This window comes from Octopus sinensis, linkage group LG27 (assembly GCF_006345805.1).
Source record: "Octopus sinensis linkage group LG27, ASM634580v1, whole genome shotgun sequence".
Classification (NCBI taxonomy): domain Eukaryota; kingdom Metazoa; phylum Mollusca; class Cephalopoda; order Octopoda; family Octopodidae; genus Octopus; species Octopus sinensis.
The window spans coordinates 11,022,781-11,049,006 of NC_043023.1; the positions used below are offsets into that span (position 1 = coordinate 11,022,781).

The following is a 26,226-nucleotide window of genomic DNA, read 5'->3' on the forward strand; positions in this document are numbered from 1 at the left end:
TTGCCCAAGATGCCACACAGTGGGACTGAACCCGGAACAATGTGGTTGGTTAGCAAGCTACTTACCACACAGCCACTCCTGCGCCTTAACAAGCATTTTACTAACACATTATTTTTATTATTATTGCTATTAATGTGATGAGCCGGCAGAATCGTTACTGTGCTAGACAGAACCCTTTGCATGATTTCTTCCAAGTTTACATTCTGAGTTCAAATTCCACCGAGGTTGACTTTGCCTTTCGGGGTCGAAAGGATGAAAGTTGCGTACTAGTGTCGATGTAATCAACTGGGCCCCTCCCCCAAATTTCAGGCCGTGTGCCTAGAATAGAAAAAATTATTATTATTATTATCATTATTATTATTATTATCATCATTATCATTATTGTTATTATTATTGTTATTATTAGTATTATTATTATTATTGTTGTTATTATTATTATTCATTTAGCGTCTGCTTTCCATGCTAGCATGGGTTGGACAGTTCAACTGGGGTCTGGGAAGCCAGAAGGCTGCACCAGGCCCAGTCTGATCTGGCAATGTTTCTATGGCTGGATGCCCTTCCTAACGCCAACCACTCCGTGAGTGTAGTGGGTGCTTTTTACGCGCCAGAAGTGGCTGGCAAACAGCCATGGTCGGATGGTGCTTTTTACGTGCCACCGGCATGGGGGCCAGGCGAGGCTGGCAACAGCCAAAAAAAATCTGCCCCGGGTGAGGATCGAACCCACGACCTTCAGATGGCTCAACGATAACTTTAGATTATGAGACTGACGCGCTGCCTACTGCGCTACCGAGGCCTGCATTATTATTATTATTATTATTATTATTATTATTATTATTCTATGTTAGACTTTTGCTTTATATTTGTACAAGTTGGCTCCAAGTCTCACCCAGAGACCTCAAGAGACAACAGGTTGGAAGTTCATGTTGTTGTTATGCCTGGTTTGCTATATATTTGGTTTCGTATTTAGTGTTGTACTAGTGAATGTCAAAAAAGAAAGAAAAAAAAACGAAAAGTATGTTTGTTTTAAAACTTGAGATTACATAGAAAGTATTTTGCGTAGGATATGAACAGTTCCCATGAGCACTATCTTTTGAATTTCTGCCATTTTTGGGTTTCCTGGTATCTGAGTTAGGTAGCGATCAGCCCCTTTTGCTATCATTCCCAGGGCACCTATGACAACAGGTATTGTTTTAGTCTTCAGGTTCCACATTTTACTGATTTCTATTTCAAGATCTTTATATTTTATTATTATTATTATTATTATTATTATTATTATTATCAGTGAAGGCGCGTGGCTCAGTGATTAGAGCATCGAGCTTACGATCGTGAGGTTGTGAGCTCCAATCCCGGATCGGGTTGCGTGTTGTGTTCTTGAGCAAGACACTTTATTTCACGTTGCTCCAGTTCACTCAGCTGTAGAAATGAGTTGCGACGTCACAGGTGCCAAGCTGTATCGGCCTTTGTCTTTCCCTTGGATAACACTGGTGGCGTGGAGAGGGGAGGCTGGTATGCATGGGCGACTGCTGGTCTTCCATAAAACAACCTTGCCCAGACTTGTGCCTCAGAGGGTAACTCTCTAGGTGCAAACCCATGGTCAGTGTCTGACCGAAGGGGGTCAACACCTATTATTATCATTATTATTATTACTAAAGGGGCTAGCTGGTAGAATCGTTAGTGCGTAGACGAAATGCTTAGTGGTATTTCGCCCGTCGCTACGTTCTGAGTTCAAGTCCCTTCGAGGTCGACTTTACCTTTCATTCTTTCGGGGTTGATAAAATAAGTACCAGTTACGCACTGGGGTCGATGTAATCGACTCATCGGATCTTTTCCTTTTGAACGGCAGTTTTCAACACAATTTCTAGTTAACTAATCACTTTTAAACTTCGTATACTGGGTAGAATGTGTCAATTTCATATGACACCACTACGGAAAATGGGATTTTTTTCTAGCAGTGTCAAATGAAATTGTCACCCATAATTATAACCCTAGTATCGATCTATTGCATTTCAATCTATTTTAGGGTTAGGTTTAGAGTTATGGTTAGAGGTGGGGGAAGGGTATCTTTTTTCTTCGCAAATGTAAATAAACCCAATCTGTTTCTTAAATGCGGGACATATTCATATGGCACAGAATGTTGTTTACGTCAATGGAGGTCAGCGATTGGTTAAAATTGCCGAAATGCTCAAAATTAAAGTCGAAATATCTTACAAACTATAGAATTTTCTCAAGAAAGCCAAGAGAAAAAGATGTTTTATAAACACATTCTACCAGTATACGAAGCTTAAAAGTGTTTAGTTACAAGGAAATTATTTTTAAAAACTGCCGTTCAAACCGAAAAGACCCAAATATCTTACAAACTATAGAATTTTCTCAATAAAGTCAAGAGAAAAAGATGTTTTATAAACACATTCTACCAGTATACGAAGTTTAAAAGTGTTTAGTTACATGGAAATTATTTTAAAAAACTGCCGTTCAAACCGAAAAGACCCAAATATCTTACAAACTATAGAGTTTTCTCAATAAAGCCAAGAGAAAAAGATATTTTATAAACACATTCTACCAGTATACGAAGTTTAAAAGTGTTTAGTTACGTGGAAATTATTTTTAAAAAACTGCCATTCAAACCGAAAAGACCCAAATATCTTACAAACTATAGAATTTTCTCAATAAAGCCAAGAAAAAATGATGTTTTATGAACACATTCTACCAGTATACGAAGTTTAAAAGTGTTTAGTTACATGGAAATTATTTTAAAAAACTGCTGTTCAAACCGAAAAGACCCAAATATCTTACAAACTATACAATTTTCTCAATAAAGCCAAGAGAAAAAGATATTTTATAAACACATTCTACCAGTATACGAAGTTTAAAAGTGTTTAGTTACGTGGAAATTATTTTAAAAAACTGCCGTTCAAACCGAAAAGACCCAAATATCTTACAAACTATAGAATTTTCTCAATAAAGCCAAGAGAAAAAGATGTTTTATAAACACATTCTACCAGTATACGAAGTTTAAAAGTGTTTAGTTAACTAGAAATTGTGTTGAAAACTGCCGGTTAAACGGAAAAGATCCGACTCATCCCCTCCACTAAACTTTCTGACCTTGTGGCAAAACTTGAAAACATTATCTCAAAAATAAACAAATAATGACGATCCCCAAAACGTGTTGTATATCATCATCATCATCATCATCATCAGTTAACGTCCGCTTTCCATGCTAGCATGGGTTGGACGGTTCAACTGGGGTCTGGGGAGCCCGAAGGCTGCACCAGGCCAGTCAGATCTGGCAGTGTTTCTACAGCTGGATGCCCTTCCTAACGCCAACCACTCCATGAGTGTAGTGGGTGATTTTATGTGCCACCGACACAGGTGCCAGACGAGGCTGGCGAACGGCCACGCTCGGATGGTGTTTTTATGTGCCACCGACACAGGTGCCAGACAAGGCTAGCAGACGACCACGCTCGGATGGTGTTTTTATGTGCCACCGACACAGGTGCCAGACGAAGCTGGCGAACGGCCATGCTCGGATGGTGTTTTTATGTGCCACCGACACAGGTGCCAGACAAGGCTAGCAGACGACCACGCTCGGATGGTGTTTTATGTGCCACCGACACAGGTGCCAGATTATATTAAACCTCATCTTTTGATAAGATTTACAATTCAATAAATGTTGCATGGGATAACTGTGCGGACTATACTGAAATGGCAAGAGGTTGACAGCATTTTTTAGGTTAATAACTGTTTCATCTACAGCTTTATTGATGGCTCTTAATCAAGGTAAAATATGATGGAAAATAAGCCATCCATGACTGTCACATCAGTCCCACTACATATAATCATTAGTAATACTTATAGTCTTACTCTTTTACTTGTTTCAGTCATTTGACTGCGGCCATGCTGGAGCACTGCCTTTAGTCGAGCAAATCGACCCCTGGACTTATTCTTTGTAAGCCTAGTACTTATTCTATTGGTCTCTTTTGCCGAACTGCTAAGTTTACTCTTTTACTTGTTTCAGTCATTTGACTGAGGCCATGCTGGAGCACCGCCTTTAGTCGAGCAAATCGACCCGAGGACTTATTCTTTGTAAGCCCAGGACTTATTCCATTGGTCTCTTTCGCCGAACTGCTAAGTTACAGGGACGTAAACACACCAGCATCGGTTGTCAAGTGATGTTGGGGGGACAAATACAGACACAAACATATACACACACATACATACATATATATATATATATATATATATATATATATATATATATATATATATATATATATATATATACATATATACGACAGGCTTCTTTCAGTTTCCGTCTACCAAATCCACTCACAAGGCTTTGGTCGGCCCGAGGCTATAGCAGGAGACACTTGCCCAAAATGCCATGCAGTGGGACTGAACCCAGAACCATGTTGTTGGTTAGCAAGCTACTTTCCACACATCTACTCCTGTGCCTACAAAACTTTTCACCATCACTTATCAGATAATAATGTATTTATATTGGGTTGTCCGGAAAGTTTGTGCCTATTTTTAAAGGAAAGAAAATGGTCAATAACTACTTGCCATTACATTTTTAATCAACCAAATATGAACCATTTTGTTGCACAATGCATCTCCATCTTTCCTTTAACTTGAAAATACCCTCTTCCCAGAATTGAGGGGCTTTCGTAGCAAAGAATTCATCAAGGCATCTTTTTATATGTCATCCAAAGAATTGAAATTTTTACCATTAAGCTTATTCTGCTGAGACCTGAATAAGTGGAAATCCGAAGGAGCAATATCTGGTGAATATGGAGGGTGGGGTAACACATCCCAGCCAAGCTGCAGCAATTTTTGTCTGATTCCCAAATCATCAAGTACTGAAAATGAACTTTCTTATCTTCCATTTTAAAGGGTTACAGAATTAACACAAGTTATAGGAACATAAACCTTTTCCCACGAAAAGATAGCTTAAACTGTGCTCTAAATGGAGGTGTAGTCAAATCCTATTTTATGGATTCAACCATGTTCTAAAATAAATCAAAAGGTAAGCTACTATAAATTGGCATGAGCTTTCCAGACAACCCAATATCTTCAAGTCTTATTTCTAGTGATTATTATATGGAAAACAATTTGTCTAATGTAAAGTATACTAGCCATCTCAGTATGGCTAACCACTGAGGGTGGGTGTTACTGTAGCTTTTAGCCCCAGGAGATCATCGTCTCCAGCTGGCTTTAGGCACACTTTCTGTGCCCTAATGATATTTGCAAAGGGAGGTCATCCCTCTCTCGTCAACCTAAGTGATACGCATGGACTGCAGTTTCTAGGTATTTGCCTCTTGTCAACGTACGGTAATCACCAGTTTTCGATGAAAGGGGGACCTGTTTGCAAATATTTAATGTTTTACCGAGTAACCTCTGTCACTGATTTCGAAAAACTGTCTGCAAGCAATAATAAATCTCTGAACGAGATGTAAACAGTAACCGCTCAACAACGTAAAGTATACTAGCCATCTCAATATGGCTAACCACTAAGGGTGGGTGTTACTGTAGCTTTATATTTGTCTAATATATTTAATGAAATGTGTGTTTTCAGTGAAATTGTTTGAAAAATGAAGTAAATATTTTATCAAAAACTTTTCATGAAACTAATAAATTTTTCTTTTTTAATTTCAGCTTTGGCTTAAAGGGTAGTGAATTGTGAAGACAAATTTTATTCTGAATCAATGAACAAAATTTAGAGAATAAATAAATATTTGATAGAGAGAGATAATTCTATATTCGTAAAATGGAGAAGATTAATGAAGAAAACAAAATGTTGGCTCTCACTCTTGTTGCAGACAGTGATGCAACACTAATTCATAAGGAAACTATACCAATTCTTCCCCGAATATTACATACACAAAACACAAAGAAAACTGAAGGACGGAAAACACAATACACAATGACAATTGAAAAACAGGAAATGTCCATATTACCAAATTTTCTTCATATTGTGACATGTTACCTAACAATTATCAAAACAGACCACATCAATACGTTTATAGATTTTGTAAAGGATAAATGTAATAACATAGAGTCTATGGGTTTAGACGGATCCTTTATCTTATGTAATATCAAGCATAAAATGCAAAAGTTTCTGGAATTTACCAAACAGTATAATGATTTTGTCCACCAAAATCTCGAATGGTTTCAACAAAGACTCTTTGACATTTATGTCACATGTAACCCATACAGCCACAAGTTTGTTGGGGCACCAAAAATAACAACAAAATTTCGACCACTTTGTCAGATCGTGACACGAGAAGCAAAGATCAATGAATCTCGTAAAGACTCAGGCAACAACACAATATCTAATATTGTTATCATACAAACGGGAATAGTAACGTATTCCCATCACTGTATGACAATATCTTGTATCACAAAAGATGGTGACAGAAATGATGTTCATTGCCCATCTCCTGTCACCGATTTTACCAGGATCGCTCAAGACACTGTATTGGCCACCCTCCCCTTTAAACAAATGATTCTTATTATCAATTCCGTAAGCTTTATAATCAAAACACTTCCATTGGGTTTCTATAAAGTTTCTTACGTAGAACTTTCTACATTTATAGGTGTAGAAATGTTCAGTAAAACCATCTACCTTGTGGACTGGGTTGATAATAAAATTGTAAGTCAATTCCTAGCCAAAGAGGTACCTACGGATATTGCTGTAGGTGCAGGAAATAAATTACTGTTATCATTTCCCAGTATTAGCAGAGTTACCTGTTACAATCTGGCTGGCCTGCAGTTGTTTGAGGTAGAGACACATTATCTGAACTTAGTAATGCAAGTCACGCTGTACCAAAACCATTTTTATGTCCTCCAAGGACATATCATTTATAGGATTTCAACCACAGGCGGTGTGACCATGAGAGACATTGGCATGAAATGCCGTTCTGTTTCTGTTTGTAGAGATGCCATTTTTGTAACAGATGATTTTGGTGTACCTCATATGGTTACAACAAATAAAGACTTTTGGCCCAGGCTGTCATATAACCATCAGCGGTGTTCCCCCAGTTTGAGCAACCATTTTTATATAGAAGATTGCTACAACATTACAAATATTCTACCTATGGCAACATCTTCTACATTAATAATCTACAGGAATAAGAAAGCTTTAGTATTCACTGATACTGGAGAAATAATTAGCAAAAATAATTTAACTTTCCTTGAGTTTCCTTCTGTTTTATGTAGAATAAACTCAAACAGATTCCTGGTCTTTTATCGTGAAATGAAAGGACTTCAGTATATCACCTATCCTGAACTAACCGAAGGCCCTTTAATAAAGGTCCACACTAATTACATTACCATATGTCATATTGTATTAAATAAGTTTTTAGCTCTGACCACCAGTGGAAACAAACATGAGGTACATATCCTATTGATCAAAGAGGACAAAGTTAACGTGATAGAAAGAATTTCTCTTGGACATTTTAATGTCACCATTGCTGCAACTCCAGTTAATTTTGTTGTCGTAGATGGAAGGGAAAACAAACTGATATTTTATTTGACATCTGGTGAAGAACTTTTTGAAAAATACCTTCCATTCTATGGTTCCTCTTATTTCATCTACTCTGATAATATTTATTTTTATGTCCTGTTCAAGAGACACTCTATTGTGATATGTTATGATATATATGGAGACATTAGATGGCAGTGGAAACTGCCTTTCCCTGTTCACCCTGACATTGCTGTTTTTCAGGGGACTATTTATGTGCTGGATACTGAACTCAACAGGGTTCTTCTTTACAAGAATCATGACCGGTCGTCTGGCTGTTTTTTACACTTGAAAAATCCTTATATCAGAAATCTAAATATACGACTCAAAGAAAAAGGGAATGTCAAACTTCTCATTGCCGAAATATGTCATCTGTCCAATGGGCAGTTGGTGGTGTCTGACATCAACCATGATTGCTTGTTATACATTTCTAATGAAGGAGACATTGTGTCTAGATTATCTCTGCCGTCTACAGCTACAGATATATGTCGATGGAACCCTAATCAAATAGGTGTCATCTTACCCCTAGAGAAACAATTAAGGATTATCGAAAACCTATCAGAGACAGTTAGAACTGTATCATTAAGCCAGCCTTATGTACGGGTGTGCAAGCTGGGCAAAGATAAAATTGCTTGTTATTCTGATAAACCATCTCATTTAGATATTTTAGCCATTAAAAATTATAATCAAGTTGAAATAATTCATAGGATTAATATCACTTTTGTAGTGAAATCGTTAGCAATAGAAAATGAAACTCAAAAACTATTAATTGTTACTAGAGGAAAGGCTTTTCAGTACAACACTAGTTTCGGTGATGGTTGTCATAGCAGTGGTGATCGTCTTTGTAGTATTAAGATGGTCCCCAGGGTTTTACTGTCCCAAGTGAAATGCCCTCCCAATTTCTATGCTGGGTCTATTGATAAAACTTTTGTCTATCTGATAGACAACAGCCGTATGTTTGCTATAAACGATTATAATTTGATGGTTAATGATCTCATTACAAATAATCAACTTAATATTTATATCGACCTGGTAGATGTATTTTCCAGAAACATTTGTGTCAGTGAAATGTTATCTTCTACATTATATCTACAGGATCTGACAGTTTCTGATAAGGCTAGACACATTCCTCTTTCTCAGAGTTTCGGAGACGAACAACCGATGAGGATTCATTGTCTGGTTATTACTGAAAATAACCTGATTGCAGGATATGACTGGCAAAATAAAAACATTAAGATATTCACGTTTGATGGTCAAGTTCTGGATTCTGTCAAATGGAATGCTTTTGGCTTTCTCAAAATGTGTCGATGGCAGTCAAACACATTGGTTATTACGGACGGTGATTGCATTGATAATAAATACCAACTGTTGACATTAAAAGTGGAATTTCCATTGTCGTTGGTAATTTATCAGACAGAAAATAGATATGACTGTATCACTTCTTTATCAAACAATCAACTGGTGTGTAGTAAATGGAGAGATTTATATAGTGTCTATGTTGTTGAAATCGATGAAATACATTCGACTTTGAATGAAATAAAACAAATAGCCATACCTGAAACATTATCACCAAGAAACGAACTTGGTAATAGAAATTTTATCACTGATATACATGATATTACAGTTACTGCTGAAGATATCATCATTGTCTTAAACAAAAGATTCATCATTTTCTTCAACCGTGATGGTCAGTATCTACATTCAGTTAGACACTACATAAAGTATGTCGGTCATAATGACATGATGACAGTTGATGACAGTTTATTGTACATTCAAGCAGCATGGGATAAATGTTCTAGTTACTTTGGATATAGAAGCATTGTGTGTTTGACACAGGCTGGGGAATACAGCGGAATACTTTTAAATAAAAGAATTCATCGAGCTAAACTAAGTTACCCCAGTATAAACTGTAAGGGACCAAGGTTTGTTGGAAGCTACTACCCAAGGAATGAATTGTATGTTCAAGGTCTGTTTATTGTTAATCGAGAAAGCTTTTCTGTTGCTCGTTTACAAACAGACGAATGTCCTGTTGAAGTAAAAGATTTTGATATCTCTGATGAAGGGAAGATAGTTGTGTGTGAAAAAGCCAATAATGGAAATGTTAAAATATTTTATGAAAGCGGGGAGTTGCTATGTCACAGAAATATTGCAAGTTTAGTTGGTGGTGTGTGTTTTACAGAAGAAAGAGACATAATGACCACAGTTTCTAAAACACAAGAAATATTTCAACTGAATCGAAAAGATTTGGAGAAATTTAAAGTTTGGCAAAGTCAAGTACCTTATGGTGTAATATGGAGAAAAGTGGGAAATATTTACTGGTGTGTACATATTGAATTAACTGAATGTCATTGCATAAAGATTGATGGGGACCAAGTGAACATTCTGGAATCTGTGTCGTTATTAAATCTTGATTCTGGTCTTCATTTCTCTTCCATTACATCTCAGATGAACAAGGAAATATTCAGTAATGAATTAATTAATAAGTTGAATTACAGTGCAGGATTTGTCAGAGGTGGAAGAAGTGGTAAAACAGGTAAAAAAATTGTAAAAGTAGATTAAAGGTGAGATGTGGTAATTACATAGCGGAGAGTATGTTAGGAATTGATGAAATATCAGTGAGGCAACTGCCATATAGAACAGCAATGGTCCCTCTTTCCATTCCTACATTCGATGAACCTGTTAATTATAATTTTATAGACATTAAGGACCGGAACAGTAAGCTAATTAAGTTAGATAACGATGTCAGTGTGTTGATGTTTAGAGAAACTCTCACGTTAATCAGTGCAACAGGTGACATACTCCAACATAAACAACTGCCACAACAACAACCACATCTGGACATATGTCAGTGGAAAGATGAACAGTTCATAGTTGTCTTTGGTAAAGAAATGATGGTCTTCAACAGAAATCTCTGTCGTTTAAAAACCATCAAAACAGAGAAATACTATAACACAATTTATAAATACAATGATAATCAAATTGTGTGTGGTGGTCATTATATTGGAGATATAACTCAAAACGAGAGAAACAAGAATTACGAAAAAGAAATCTACAACAACAGATTTTATTACTTCTGCAAAGACCCCGATGCCTGCGACTCTTATTATGTGGATGTAGTTGATATCAATGATGGGGAAATCAAATATGAAGTGTGTCGTGGGAAGACGAAGGTGTTGGGAAAATTAGAGGGAGAGGCAGTCGTGTTTGATGTAGGAGTCACAACTTTTGGTGATGTTATTGTTGTGAGGAGGGAGACGAAAAAGATGGAGTTGGGAAGGTGGGCTGATTTATGTTTTGTTGAATGGTACAGAGAAAAGTCGTTGGTCAGAAGGATAGCGCTAGAAGGAAAATATTACGTCGGAGATAATATTCACAGACCTCGTCTAATCGCAGTTGGTAAAAATGTTTATATAAGAGACAGAAAAAACAGTATTTATCAAATACCTGGACATATTGAACAAGAAACATCTGAAGATTCTGAAGATCTGACATTAAAAGATATTAAAAAATATTCACTCCTTAAGCAGGGTGATAATGAGGTCTTCCACGTTCTTGGTTTTGATATTTCAGAAAATTCTTTCATGGTTTTTGGAATTATTCCAGGACGTCAATCTTTTGCTTTCTTTTTTTATGACAAATAAATATTTTCATAAATATTAGACTTTGATGTTGTTAACATTATTATTTAATTGGATTAATCCAGGAATTGAACCTGCATCCCTTACGTTGCATTGTACACATTAACACTTATTCTTGTAACATACTTCAACATGCACACAATCTCTCTATATAAATTTGTATACAATATTTGGTACATGTATATATAAAGTAATGAAAATACCCCTTCGTATGTATGTATATATGTGTGTGTGTGTATACTCTCTTTACTCTTTTACTTGTTTCAGTCATTCGACTGTGGCCATGCTGGAGCACCACATTTAGTCGAGCAAATTGACCCCGGGACTTATTCGTTGTAAACCTAGAACTTATTCTATCGATCTCTTTTGCTGAACCGCTAAGTGACGGGGAGGTAACCAAACCGACATCGGTTATCAAGCAATGTTGGGGTGTGGGGGGCAAACACAGACACAATCATAAACACACACATACATACATACATATATATGCAACGGGTTTCTTTCAGTTTCCGTCTACCAAATCCACTCACAAGGCATTGGTTGGCCCGAGGCTATAGTAGAAGACACTTGCCCAAGTTGCCACGCAGTGGGACTGAACCCGGAACCATGTGGTATCTTTTTTTCTTCAGAAATGTAAATAAACCCAATCTGTTTCTTAAACGAAGGACATATTCATACGGCACAGAATGTTTTCACCTCAATAGACGTCATTGATTGGTTGAAATTGCAGAAAAAGAACAACAAATATCTTACAAACTATAGAATTTTCTCAAGAAAACCAAGAGAAAAAGATGTTTTATAAACACATTCTACCAGTATACGAAGTTTTAAAGTGTTTAGTTACGTGGAAATTATTTTTAAAAACTGCCGGTCAAACCGAAAAGATCTGAATGTTTTCACCTCAATAGACGTCATTGATTGGTTGAAATTGCAGAAATTGAAGAAAAAACAACAACAAATAGCTTACAAACCATAGAATTTTCTCAATAAAGCCAAGAGAAAAAGGTGTTTTATAAACACATTCTACCAGTATACGAAGTTTAAAAGTGTTTAGTTACGTGGAAATTATTTTAAAAAACTGCCGGTCAAACCGAAAAGATCCTTCGTTTGCTTCTAGCAAATGAAAAGAAACTTGAAAAACTTGCACCGAATATATTTAATTATGGATATTCGTTGAATGTGACTGTCAGGGTATCGGTAGAGTTAAATATCGCCTTTCGGTGAATTACGTTAGGGATTTTTAACTTACTACACCGGTCTATATTCAGATGCCTGCTTGGTTTCCACTTAATTAATTCAGCTAATCTAATGATTTTTACGTATAATAATTGTTTATTGTTAAGGTAAACGTTAATGTTTGTGGATAAAATATAGCGAGTTACTTATTTCGAAGTCAATGATCCACCCACTTCGTCGTTTTTAATAATTCCCGCAAACAAAATCGTTAATTGGCTTTTTTAATTGGATTTTTTTACACAAGACCAGGACAGAGGAAAAAGGATTTTCATCTCAGCAAATGAGTAAATAACTTCTCTGAACTTCCTTGATTTTTCAGTTGATCGTCAAATCAAAAAGAAAAAGAAAATATAATAGAACGCATGGACCTTTGTTTTAATCGTACTGTGCAGTTTCTTGATCTGTTAGTAACACACACACACACACACTCACACATCACCTATTAGTTAGTCATCTACATGTGTACCTATGCACATTTTATTTTTCACCTTACACTGTCGTAATAATAATGTAGAAAATGTAATTCTGTTCGTCAACAAAAACATATGTGTGGAATTTGGAGAAAAAAAAATTACATTGCATAATTTCCGTATTTGTAAGCCGAAACTGATATTCTCGACAAAAAGGTAAACCGTATATTTACTCAAGACCAGGACAGAGAAGGACCCATTTTAATTACCAACGAATGAGGGAATAGGTTTCCTGATCCTGCTTGACTTTTCTGTTGATTGTCAATTCAAAAAAACAAAACAAAAGAAATACAACAGAACACACGGACTTTTCTTTCATCCGCAGTGCACAGTATAAATTCATACATACACGCATACTAAGGCACACATATATACATATCAGTTATTAGGCATCTACATGTGTTCATATACACATTTTCTTTCATCTTACACTGCCGTATTGATAATGCAGAAATTATAAGTCTTTTCGCCTACAAGAATATATTTTTGTATGGAAATTGGAAAGGACTGAACAAAACTCTTGTGGTCAGTAAAAAATATATCATTCCCACACTTGTGAACCGAAATCTACGAGTCACGACTAAAAGTTGAACCATTTGAGATAATACTTGACATTTCTCAGATTTTTGTCTCAGATTCCTGAAGAATTGATATGGAAGACGTAATGATAATGTAGAAAATGTAACAAAAATATATGTGTGGAATTTGGAAAAAAAAAATATACATTGCATAATTTCCACACTTGTAAACCGAAACAGATAATATTCTCGACAAAAAGCTAAACCGTAAGAAATAATTCTTTAAAACATTTCTCAGATTTTTGTCTCAGATTCCTGAAGAATTGATATGGAAGACGTTAAGGACTTGGACACTTCTACCACAACTGATTTTACCGATGTAGATTCAGCAACATCGATAGAGAGAGACGAGAAACCTTTATGGAGTGAACTATTTATTAATCAAGCATCGATAATTGGAACTATTCCAAAATATTGCTGTGAGATTTGTGGGAAAACCTTCGATTCTGAACAGGATTTCTTCACGCATAAAGACGCACACAATAAGGACAAACCATTCCATTGTGAAATATGTGGGAAATATTTTGCATATAACAGTTATTTCATAAGTCATCAACGAATCCATACAGGGGAAAAGCCGTATCATTGCGAGATATGTGAGAAGTCTTTCACTCAGAATTCTCACCTTGTTATCCACATACGTAGCCATACGGGGGAGAAACTATTTCGCTGTGAGATATGTGATAAATCCTTTGTTTCCAACAGCAATTTAACAAAACATAGGCGAATCCACACGGGGGAAAAACCGTATCATTGTGAAATCTGCTTCAAGTCTTTCGTCTCAAATTGTAAATTAACCAGACACAAGCGGATTCATACGGGCGAAAGACCGTACCATTGTGAAACGTGCGGTGAATCTTTCATCTGTAGTAGTGTTTTAAACAGACATAAACGGATCCACACGGATGCCAAGCTTTTTCAGTGTGAAATCTGTGAGAAAACCTTCTTTGATCATGCTAATCTTGTCATTCACGAACGGATCCATTCCGGAGAGAAGCCGTTTGCCTGTGAAATCTGCGGAAAAGCATTCATTACTAATTCTAAGGTTACGATCCACAAACGGAGTCACACTGGGGAGAAACTGTTCCCCTGTGAAATCTGTTGGAAGTCTTTTGTCTCTAATAATGTCTTGACGAAACACAAACGAATTCATACTGGAGAAAAGAACTTCCATTGTGAAGTGTGTGCGAAAGCGTTTGGTACTAACAGTGATTTAATCAGACACCGACGAATCCACACGGGGGAGAAACCATACCACTGTGACATCTGTGGGAAATCCTTTACTCAGAATTCTTGCCTTGTTATTCACACTCGTAGCCATTCGGGATTGAAACCGTATCACTGTGAAGTGTGCGGGAAATCTTTTGTTGATAATAGTAATCTAAACAGACACAGACAAACACATGCTAAAGAGAAAGCTTTTAACTTTAAAACTGTGGTAGAGGCTAAGCCTTTTAACCATGACACTTCGGCAGAAGCTAAGGTTTTTATCTATGGAACTTCAGCAGAACCTGAGCCTTTTAACCATGAAACTTCGGTAGAAGCTAAGGCTTTTAACTGTGAAACTTCGGTAGAGGCTAAGCCTTTTAACTCTGAAACTGTGGTAGAAGCTAAGCCTTTTAACTATAAAACTTCAGTAGAAGCTAAGGCTTTTAACCGTGAAACTTTGGAAGTGGCAAAGCCTTCAAAATGTGAAACTTCGGTAGAGGCTAAGCCTTTAAACTGTGAAACTTTGGAAGAGGCTAAACCTTCAAACTGTGAAACTTTGGAAGAGGCTAAACCTTCAAACTGTGAAACTTTAGTAGAGGCTAAGCCTTATAACTGTGAAACTTCGGTAGAGGCTGTCTGATATGTTTATAAACAATGACTTCCACGACAAAATAGAAGGGACCAACCGCATTCACTCAATTTACAAATAAATCAACATTGTACAAAATGAGAACTGAGATTAATTAAACTGAGTTAATTACTATTCTATGATATATTTTATTAACACAAAACAGCACACCTTGGAATTTTTGTAGACATTTGTTGATTCTACATGTGTAGTGTAATTAAAAATTTATAAGCAAATGATAGAGTTTGTGATTATTAAAATTAATTATACTGACTTAATAATCATTTTATAGTATAAATGAAATAGAGCATCACAGTTTAGAATTTTGGCAAGCATTTGGGGATTCCAGCATAGTTTCTATGTGGTCCCTTTCATTTTGTAAAGAAGATTGTTCATATGCCTATTCGACATCTTTATCAAACTTTTTCTTGTATATTTAAACTCAAGTTCACCATGCATATATTGCAGAATGTACATTGTGAATTATACTGAAAAAAAAAACAAACCCCATTGTCTTTGAATTCTTGTAATCTATGAATGTTGTCTCTTTTGGGAGAAATACTTCCATTAAAGATTTGGGAAATTCTTATTTGTGAATTATGAACTATTGTTGTTTTAATGCTCACTTTTCCATGTTGGCATGGGTTAAATGGAATTTGTTGAGACAGGTTTTCTTTGGTTGGATGCCCTCCCTGATGCCAACCATCACACGTTTTACATGCAAAGTAATATTTCTTCGTGGTTGGTCACGTTTCCATTGGAGATTGAAAACAAACAACACCACATGTAGAAAGATGACACCTGTCTGCAACAAACATGTGTCAAGATGTGGAGACACATACACACACTCTCTTCCACCTTCTAAATCCACTCACAAGGTTTGGGCTGACCCAAGGTGCCACACCCTAGGATTGAACCTAAAACCACATGGTTGGGTAGCAGACTACTTAACCATGAAACCATACCTACATTTGTGCTCTCACATACACACATGTGGTGGGCTTCTTTTCAGTTTCTGAGTTCAAATTCTGCCTCCCACCAAATTTTCAAAATCGAAATCGATCAACATCAATGGAAATTGCAGCTGTGATACCAGTGCCAGTGGTACGTAAGAGAACCATCCGAACGTGGCCGTAGCCAGCGTCACCCCGACTGGCCCTGTGCCGGTGGCACGTAAAAAGCACCATCCAATTGTGGCCGTTGCCAGTCTCACCTCGCCCCCGTGCCGGTGGCACATAAAAAGCACCATCTGATTGTGGCCGTTTGCCAGCCTCGTCTGGCACCTGTGCCGGTAGCACGTAAAAAGCACCCATTACACTCACGGAGTGGTTGGCGTTAGGAAGGGCATCAAGCTGTAGAAACATTGCCAAATCAGACTGGGCCTGGTGCCGCCTTCTGGCTTCCCAGATCCCAGTTGAACAGTCCAACCCATGCTAGCATGGAAAGCAGACGCTAAACGATGATGATGTGTCTGTACTCCCTACCCAATCCACTCACAAGGCTCGGGTGGGCCTGGCTCTACAGCCGAAGATATTCAGGGTGCCATTCAGTAGAACTGAACCCCAAATCACAGGGTAACTGAGCAATCTTCTTAACCACAGAACCCTGCCTGTCTTAAATATAAGCAAATACTGTATCTACAGGAGGGAAGTAGTGACAGGGTTTGTTGAAAACATTGCGACCAGAAATAAAAAGGAAAGATGGGCCTTAATGAATCAATGCAAGGAAACTGACAGCTGTATGGTTAACAAGCTTGCTTCCCAACCATCAGATATCAGGTTCAGTCCGATTCTCGTGTATTTATGTCCCCGTAACTTAGCAGTTTGGCAAAAGAGACCGTGGGCAAATGTCTTCTACTATAGCCTCGGGCCGACTAAAGCCTTGTGAGTGGATTTGGTAGACGGAAACTGAAAGAAGCCTGTCGTATATATGTATATATATATATATATGTGTGTGTTTGTGTCTGTCCCCTCAACATCGCTTGAGAACCGATGCTGGTGTGTTTACATCCCCGTAACTTAGCGGTTTGGCAAAAGAGACCGTGGGCAAGTGTCTTCTACTATAGCCTCGGGCTGACCAAGGCCTTCTGAGTGGATTTGGTTGACGGAAACTGAAAGAAGCCTGTCGTATATATGTATATATATATATGTGTGTGTTTGTGTCTGTCCCCTCAACATCGCTTGAGAACCGATGCTGGTGTGTTTACGTCCCCGTAACTTAGCAGTTCAGCAAAAGAGACCGATAGAACAAGTACCAGTCTTACAAAGAATAAGTCCTGGGATCGATTTGCTTGACTAAAGGCAGTGCTCCAGCATGGCCACAGTCACGTGACTGAAACAAGTAAAAGAGTAACAAAAGGACAAAATTAATGAAAATGGTTTGGACAGGTAAAAAGAGGATAAGCAGGTGTCTGGAAAAAAAATAATTAACTTGAAATTTTGATGGTAATTAGATCACGTTAACCCTTTTGTTATATTTCTGTTGAAATGCAATGCCTTGGTTTCAATTAATTCTGAAAATAATTTAGCAAAGTAAACTGTCATTATTAACACTTTGCTTATCTTGTGCATGTTATATAGTAGAGCTGGCAGAATCGTTAGCACGCCGGGCGAAATGTGTAGCTGTATTTCGTCTGCCGTTAGGTTCTGAGTTCAAATTCCGCCAAGGTCGACTTTGCCTTTCATCCTTTCGGGTTCGATAAATTAAGTACCATTTACGCACTGGGGTCGATGTAATCGACTTAATCCCTTTGTCTGTCCTTATTTGTCCTCTCTGTGTTTAGCCCCTTGCGGGTAATAAAGAAATAGGTATATCGTCTGCCGCTACGTTCTGAGTTCAAATTCCGCCGAGGTCGACTTTGCCTTTCATCCTTTCGGGGTCGATAAATTAAGTATCAGTTATACGCTGGGGTCGATATAATCGACTTAATCCCTTTGTTTGTCCTTATTTGTCCTCTCTGTGTTTAGCCCCTTGTGGATAGTAAAGAAATAGGTATATAGTACACAAAACACTTTTCCCTGGCGTCTACGTGTTCACACATAAACGATACATCAAAGAGGCCAGGGAACAGAAGAAAGAAGAGATGCACCCAACACCAGAGCTGAAGACACCTCCGAAAGGTAGGGCCCCGCCACGTCAAAACGGTAGAGGAGTAGGGGCCGAAACCGGACGTGGTTCCTCCTGATGTTGTCTTGAGCCAACTCGATCCTATAAAGGAGCGGTTGTGGTAGCAGACCATGAAACACGGTTGTAATTCCTCCAATCCTAGTTACAAAAAATTATTTTTTAAATCTGTAGTTCAATGGCATATTTCGGTCATATTATGCGGAGAGAATCCCTGGAGAAGGACATCATGCTCGGAATAGTAAGTGGCAAGAGAGGAAGAGGCCGACCAAGAACCTGCTGGCTTTACACCATCAAGAGTGATACCTATTTCTTTACTACCCACAAGGGGCTAAACACGGAGAGGACAAACAAGGACAGACAAACGGATTAAGTCGATTACATCGACCCCAGTGTGTAACTGGTACTTATTTAATCGACCCCCGAAAGGATGAAAGGCAAAGTCGACCTCGGCGGAATTTGAACTCGTAACGTAACGGCAGACGAAATACGGCTATGCATTTCGCTCGGCGTGCTAACGTTTCTGCCAGCTCGCCGCCTTAAAGAGTGATACCGCAATGGACATAGCCAATCTGAAGGAAGCGGCCAAGAATAGAACTGACTGGAGGACACCGATTCAACAAGTGACCGAGAGTCGACTTCGACTGAGCGGATAGAGGGTTCAAAATGTAAAGATCCTGAAAACATTTACTTTACCAACCGCACATCTATTTTAATCAGGGCGTAAATCTTTTCAACAAATAAAGCTATTCATTGTAATATTTTTCTGGCACTTATACTCTTTACTCTTTTACTTGTTTCAGTCATTTGACTGCGGCGATGCTGGAGCACTGCCTTTAGTCGAGCAACTCGACCCCGGAACTTATTCTTTGTAAGCCTAGGACTTATTCTATCGGTCTCTTTTGCTGAACCGCTAAGTGACAGGGACATAAACACACCAGCATCGGTTGTCAAGCAATGCTAGGGGGACAAACATATACACACACATACATATATGTATATTTATACATATATGCGACAGGCTTCTTTCAGTTTCCGTCTACCAAATCCACTCACAAGGCATTGGTCGGCCCGAGGCTATAGTAGAAGACACTTGCCCAAGGTGCCACGCAGTGGGACTGAACCCGGAACCATGTGGTTGGGAAGCAAGCTACTTACCACACAGCCACTCCTGCGCCTATCTATCTATCTATCTATCTATCTATCTATATATATATATATATACAATGGGCTTCTTTCAGTTTTTGTCTACCAAATCCACTCTGGTCGTGACACCTTGGGCAAGCTACTTACCACACAGTCACTCCTGCGCTTATGTTTCTTATTTAATATCTCCTCCAGTCCCATTGTCACCAAATGTATTCAGTGTGTAATTGTATTCATTTATTCAAGCGTGAAATTCGTTTGCAATTTTATTGCCTGAAAAGTCCAATTCAATTCAGTAACTATGAGTAAGCAAATCATATAACCTTGAAAAACAATATGACACACACACACATACTTATATTTACATGCACATACATGTTTGCATATACACAGATACACACACACACACATATATATATATATACAAATATATAAATATACATATATATCTATATATATATACACATATATATATGTATATATACACACTCAGATACACACACACATATATATATACATACATTCATATATATATATACACACACATATATGCATATATATATATATATATATTTCTTATTATACACATATGCATGGCCACAGCTCGTGAGCTGAAACTAGATAAAATAAAATTTTAAAAAATATATATATGTGTATGTGAGTGTGTATACATATATATAGATATATATATAAATATATATGTATATTTATATATATACTTATATATAAGTATATATTTATATATATATACATGTATACACACACACACACACACACATATATATATATATATATATATAGACACATATATATATGTATACATAGTTTCTGCTCGCTGGGGCATGCATATGTGTATATATATATATATATATAGAAGTAGTTGATAGCTTCCGCTACCTAGGAGACCAAGTCAGTAGCAGGGGTGGGTGTGCTGAAAGTGTAACTGCTAGAGTAAGAATGGCCTGGGCAAAGTTTAGAGAGCTCTTACCCCTGCTGGTGACAAAAGGCCTCTCGCTAAGAGTAAAAGGCAGACTATATGATGCGTGTGTACGTACAGCCATGCTACATGGTAGTGAAACATGGGCCGTGACAGCTGAGGATATGCGTAAGCTTGCAAGAAATGAAACCAGTATGCTCCGATGGATGTGTAATGTCAGTGTTCATAATCGTCAGAGTGTAAGTACTTTGAGAGAAAAGTTGAACCTAAGAAGTGTCAGTTGTGGTGTGCAAGAGAGACGGCTGCGCTGGTATGGTCATGTGACGAGAATGGCTGAAGATAGTTATGTGCAAAAGTGCTACACCCTAGCAGTTGAGGGAACCTGTGGAAGAGGTAGACCCAGGAAAACCTGGGACGAGGTGGTGAAGCACGACCTTCGAACTTTAGGTCTCACCAAGGAAATGACTGAAGACCGAGTCCTATGGAAGTGTGCTGTGCATGAGAGGACCCGGCAGGACTAGTCAGGCCATATCCCGTGGCCCCTACCTGGGACGTAGTTGATCCACCTGTGCATACCTTCCTTCTTGTGACACTTGTGAAGACCTGCTGAGGCAAGTGAAAATCAATCAAAATAGATGAACATCAATGGAATTTGTATCTTTGTGGTACCAGTGCCTGTGGCACACAAGAAAACCATCCGAACGTGGCCGTAGCCAGTACCGCATCGACTCGCCTCCGTGCTATGGGAACATGGTGGCACATAAAAACACCATCCGAAGACCCGGCAAGACTAGTCAGGTCATAACCCGTGGGCCCTACCTTGGGACGTAGTCAGTCCACCTGTATATACCTTCCTTCTTGTGACACTTGTGAAGACCTGTTGAGGCAAGTGAAAATCAAAACAAATCAAAATAGATGAACATCAATGGAACTTGTATCTTTGTGGTACCAGTGCCAGTGGCACTCAAGAATCCATCCGAACGTGGCCGTAGTCAGTACCGCTTGTGGCACCAGTGCCGGTGGCACACAAGAATCCATCCGAACGTGGCCGTAGTCAGTACCGCATCACTGGCCATCGTGCTGTGGGCACATAACAAACACCATCCGGTCGTGGCCGTTCGCCAGCCTCATCTGGCACCTGTGTCGGTGGCACATAAAAACACCATCCGAAGACCCGGCAAGACTAGTCAGGCCATAACCCATGGCCCCTACCTGGGACGTAGTCAGTCCACCTGTGCATACCTTCCTTCTTGTGACACTTGTGAAGACCTGTTGAGGCAAGTGAAAATCAAAATCAAAACAAATCAAAATAGATGAACATCAATGGAATCTGTATCTTTGTGGTACCAGTGCCGGTGGCACACACTTTGTGGTACCGGTGCCGGTGGCACACAAGAGAACCATCCGAACGTGGCCGTAGCCAGTTCCGCATCGACTGGCCTCCGTGCTGTGGGCACGTAACAAACACCATCCGATCATGGCCGTTCGCCAGCCTCATCTGGCACCTGTGTCGGTGGCACATAAAAACACCTTCCGAAGACCCGGCAAGACTAGTCAGTCCACCTGTGCATACCTTCCTTCTTGTGACACTTGTGAAGACCGGTTGAGGCAAGTGAAAATCAAATCAAATCAAATCAAATCAAAATAGACAAAATAGATGAACATCAATGGAATTTGTATCTTGTGGTACCAGTGCCGGTGGCACACAAGAAATCCATCAGTGCTGTAGTCAGTGCGGTGGGCACATGACAAACACCATCCGATCGTAGCCGTTCGCCAGCCTCATCTAGCACCTGTGTCGGTGGCACATAAAAACACCATCCGAAGACCCGGCAAGACTAGTCAGGCCATAACCCATGGCCCCTACCTGGGACGTAGTCAGTCCACCTGTGCATACCTTCCTTCTTGTGACACTTGTGAAGACCTGTTGAGGCAAGTGAAAATCAAAACAAATCAAAATAGATGAACATCAATGGAATTTGTATCTTTGTGGTACCAGTGCCGGTGGCACACACTTTGTGGTACCGGTGCCGGTGGCACACAAGAGAACCATCCGAACGTGGCCGTAGCCAGTACCGCATCGACTGGCCTCCGTGCTGTGGGCACGTAACAAGCACCATCCGATCGTCGCCGTTTGCCAGCCTCATCTGGCACCTGTGTCGGTGGCACATAAAAACACCATCCGAGCGTGGCCGTCTGCCAGCCTCGTCTGGCACCTGTGTCGGTGGCACATAAAAAACACCATCCGAGCGTGGCTGTTTGCCAGCCTCGTCTGGCACCTGTGTCGGTGGCACATAAAATCACCCACTACACTCTCGGAGTGGTTGGCGTTAGGAAGGGCATCCAGCTGTAGAAACACTGCCAGATCTGACTGGACTGGTGCAGCCTTCGGGCTCCCCAGACCCCAGTTGAACCGTCCAACCCATGCTAGCATGGAAAGCGGACGTTAAATGATGATGATGATGATGATGATATATATATATATATGCATATATATGTGTATGTATATGTGTGTATATATTATGTATGTATATATGTGTGTGTGTATATATATATGGGTGTGTGTGTATATATATAGATATATATGTATATTTATATATTTGTATATATATATATGTGTGTGTGTATATATATATGGGTGTGTGTGTATATATATGGGTGTGTGTGTATATATATAGATATATATGTATATTTATATATTTGTATATATATATATATATGTGTGTGTACGTGCGTATATGTATGCATGTGCATGTAAATATATGTATATGTGTTTGTGTCACATGTTATTTATATATATACATATATACATAGATATATATAGAGCGACATATACATACACACACACATATATATATATGCATATCACGTGATCACGTGACCGACCAGACCATCAGATGTTTTACGCATCGCCGGTCACAATGCGTTCGCTGGCTAAGCGAGCAGGCCAACAGAAGAAAGAGAGAAAGAGTGGTGAAAGAGTACAGCAGGGATCACCACCCCCTGCACGCGCCCACGCAGACCAGTCTGCGCATGTCATCGTTCTTCTGCCTTCCACACCAATTCAGATCACACCCGTAGAAGAAATGGTTTCGTCCAACTCCTGCTCTTGCAAAAGTTCGGAAAAACTGGCCCTCATCCCGAAGTATAGAAATACAAGGTAAAACTGAAACTTGGTTTTCTTTTTCTTTTCACTTTGTTCCTGTTTTATACAACCATTTCCTTATATAATGCTTACGATAAGGTGGCGAACTTAATCCGTTTGTCTGTCCTTGTCTGTCCCCTTTGTGTTTAGCCCCTTGTGGGTAGTTAAGAAATATATATAATGTTTACGATAAGGTGGCGAACTCGCAGAAACGTTAGCACGCCGGGCGAAATGCGTAGCCGTATTTCGTCTGCCGTTACGTTCTGAGTTCAAATTCCGCCGAGGTCGACTTTGCCTTTCATCCTTTCGGGGGTCGATAAATTAAGTACCAGTTACGCACAGGGGTCGATGTCATCGACTTAATCCGTTTGTCTGTCTTTGTTTGTCCTCTCTGTGTTTAGCCCCTTGTGGGTAGTAAAGAAATAGGTATTTCGTCTGCCGCTACGTTCTGAGTTCAACCTTGTTTGTCCCCTCTGTGGATAGTAAAGAAATATATAATGTTTACGAGGGGTGCAGAAAAGTTCCTGGCTTTGGGTAAAAGGAAATGCGCGAGGATCAGTTAATGATGATTCAATTCAACATGTTCCCCTCTCAGATTCACATAATAACTGCAGTGGTCCTTCAGTTTTTCTAAGTTCTATAAAAGAACACGGAACGTTAAGCCTCAAACGAGGCCTTTGACAACCCTTAAATAAAGGAAATTTTCTGCACCCCTGTGGATTCCGATAGAATCATGTACTTAAAAGGGTTAATATAGGGCGTAACAAATATCAGAAAATCAAAAAAAAAATGTGTGTAATAGGTGTAAAACAACTTCCTATGAACGAATATGAAAAAAAAAATTCGCGCACGCGAAAGGGGGGTGGGGGAGAGGCCTCGGAATATTTATATCGGGAATTTCCGAAAGCGTCTGAACCGGGCACAAAAACAAAAACAAAAACAGCGTAATAGGTGTAAAACAACTTGCTCTAAACGACTATCATGAAAAAAATGCGCGCTCGCGAAAGGGGGGTGGGGGAGAGGCTTCGGAAATTTCACATCTTCAGTCCACGGCCTTTAAACTAAGAAAAAATAGTGTAATTGGTGTAAAACTACTTGTTCTAAACGAGTATCAAGAACACACACTCACACATGAATCATAAACTCCGTATTTCGCAAAAAAAAAAAATAAAGAGAAGAAATTCTGGAAAAAGTGAAGAAATGTTGGATCTCATTCCTTGGTTAAAGCTATTTTAAACATTAAATTTATGCTTTTCTTTGAAATAGTTCAGATATATGCAATTCTTCTCACTTATTAAGATGCATTTATCAGAAAAAAAGAGACAGAAAAAATTATTATTTTGTGTCAATCCTTCCCTAATTATCCTTTATTAATTAGTTTTGGCGTGTATTTTTTTCCCAAATTTATTTTTTCACCTTTACAACACTGTTTAGTAAAGCAATTAATTATCTTTATAATTTGCATATTTGACTTATTAATCAAAATTCTCTAGATGTAATATATACTAAGTAATGCATCCTTCATTTATGTGTTCCGTTCTGTATTATGCATGCGTGACTGTTTGTATGTAAGTGTGTTTAACTGTGCACATGAATGTGAATATTAAAGAACATATTTATTTACTATGATTGTTATTTTCAGAACAAATAAATCTTTTGGCTGTTATGTTATTGATGTTATTATTATTGCTAGTTAAAGGGTGGTGACTTGGCTGAATATTTTGAGTCTTGTAGTATGTAGTTGTGTTAGTCAATATTCTGAGTTCAAATCCAACTCATTTCTTTATCATCATTATCGATGGACCACTCAAAGAGGTATGTATACATTATCATTTTCGTAACATAATTTCTGTAGTATTTCAAGATGTTTCTGACACGTATTTTGATTCACATGGCGGAGATCCAACATTTCTTCACTTTTTCCAGAATTTCTTCTCTTTATTTTTTTTTTTTGCGAAATACGGAGTTTATGATTCATGTGTGAGTGTGTGTTCTTGATACTCGTTTAGAACAAGTAGTTTTACACCAATTACACTATTTTTTCTTAGTTTAAAGGCCGTGGACTGAAGATGTGAAATTTCCGAAGCCTCTCCCCCACCCCCCTTTCGCGAGCGCGCATTTTTTTCATGATAGTCGTTTAGAGCAAGTTGTTTTACACCTATTACGCTGTTTTTGTTTTTGTTTTTGTGCCCGGTTCAGACGCTTTCGGAAATTCCCGATATAAATATTCCGAGGCCTCTCCCCCACCCCTCTTTCGCGAGAGCGCATTTTTTTTTGTCATATTCGTTTAGAGCAAGTTGTTTTACACATATTACACTATTTTTTTTTGTTTTGGTGCCCGGGTCAGCTCCTCAGACGCTTTCGGAACTTCCCGATGTGAATTTTCCGAGGCCTCTCCCCCACCCCCCTTTCGCGTGCGCGAATTTTTTTTTTCATATTCGTTCATAGGAAGTTGTTTTACACCTATTACACACATTTTTTTTTTGATTTTCTGATATTTGTTACGCCCCATATTAACCCTTAAAAGATATGCACTGGTAGAGTTAAGAGTGAAGGTGAATAATATGCGCGCTCAGTATTTAAGGTTAGGGTTTCGC

General features: G+C 38.6%; 2 protein-coding genes and 1 non-coding gene across 14 annotated transcripts; 2 read left to right on the forward strand and 1 right to left on the reverse strand.

The window, feature by feature from the left end:
• Positions 1 to 699: 699 nt before the first annotated feature.
• On the reverse strand, positions 700 to 793 carry Trnam-cau. Its single transcript has 2 exons — positions 757 to 793; positions 700 to 735 (listed from the first exon to the last, which is right to left on the reverse strand). It is a non-coding gene; the product is annotated as a tRNA-Met (tRNA).
• Positions 794 to 6,076: 5,283 nt separating this feature from the next.
• Positions 6,077 to 23,457, forward strand: LOC118768184. The gene is made up of 2 exons (XM_036514148.1): positions 6,077 to 9,596; positions 23,446 to 23,457. Coding segments are annotated over exons 1-2 (3,495 nt in total). The 5' UTR covers positions 6,077 to 6,103; the 3' UTR covers positions 23,448 to 23,457.
• LOC115225469 (zinc finger protein OZF-like) lies at positions 12,430 to 15,867 on the forward strand. Of its 12 annotated transcripts, none has more exons than XM_036514223.1 (3): positions 12,430 to 14,924; positions 14,958 to 15,017; positions 15,282 to 15,867. In XM_036514223.1, the coding sequence occupies exons 1-3, from the start codon at positions 13,710 to 13,712 to the stop codon at positions 15,288 to 15,290; spliced, it is 1,284 nt and encodes a 427-aa protein (XP_036370116.1). In that variant the 5' UTR covers positions 12,430 to 13,709; the 3' UTR covers positions 15,291 to 15,867. The 12 variants fall into 12 exon arrangements, with proteins under 12 accessions (XP_036370116.1, XP_036370112.1, XP_036370107.1 ...); XM_036514219.1 differs by lacking the exon at positions 14,958 to 15,017 and adding an exon at positions 15,018 to 15,066 and having other exon boundaries at positions 12,430 to 14,885; positions 15,133 to 15,867; XM_036514214.1 differs by having other exon boundaries at positions 12,430 to 15,231; positions 15,265 to 15,867.
• Positions 23,458 to 26,226: the final 2,769 nt, after the last annotated feature.

Excerpts from the sequence above, each read along its gene's own strand:
- LOC118768184 (XM_036514148.1), top strand. The coding sequence starts at position 6,104 with ATGCAAAAGTTTCTGGAATTTACCAAACAGTATAATGATTTTGTCCAC.
- LOC115225469 (XM_036514212.1), top strand. The coding sequence starts at position 13,710 with ATGGAAGACGTTAAGGACTTGGACACTTCTACCACAACTGATTTTACC.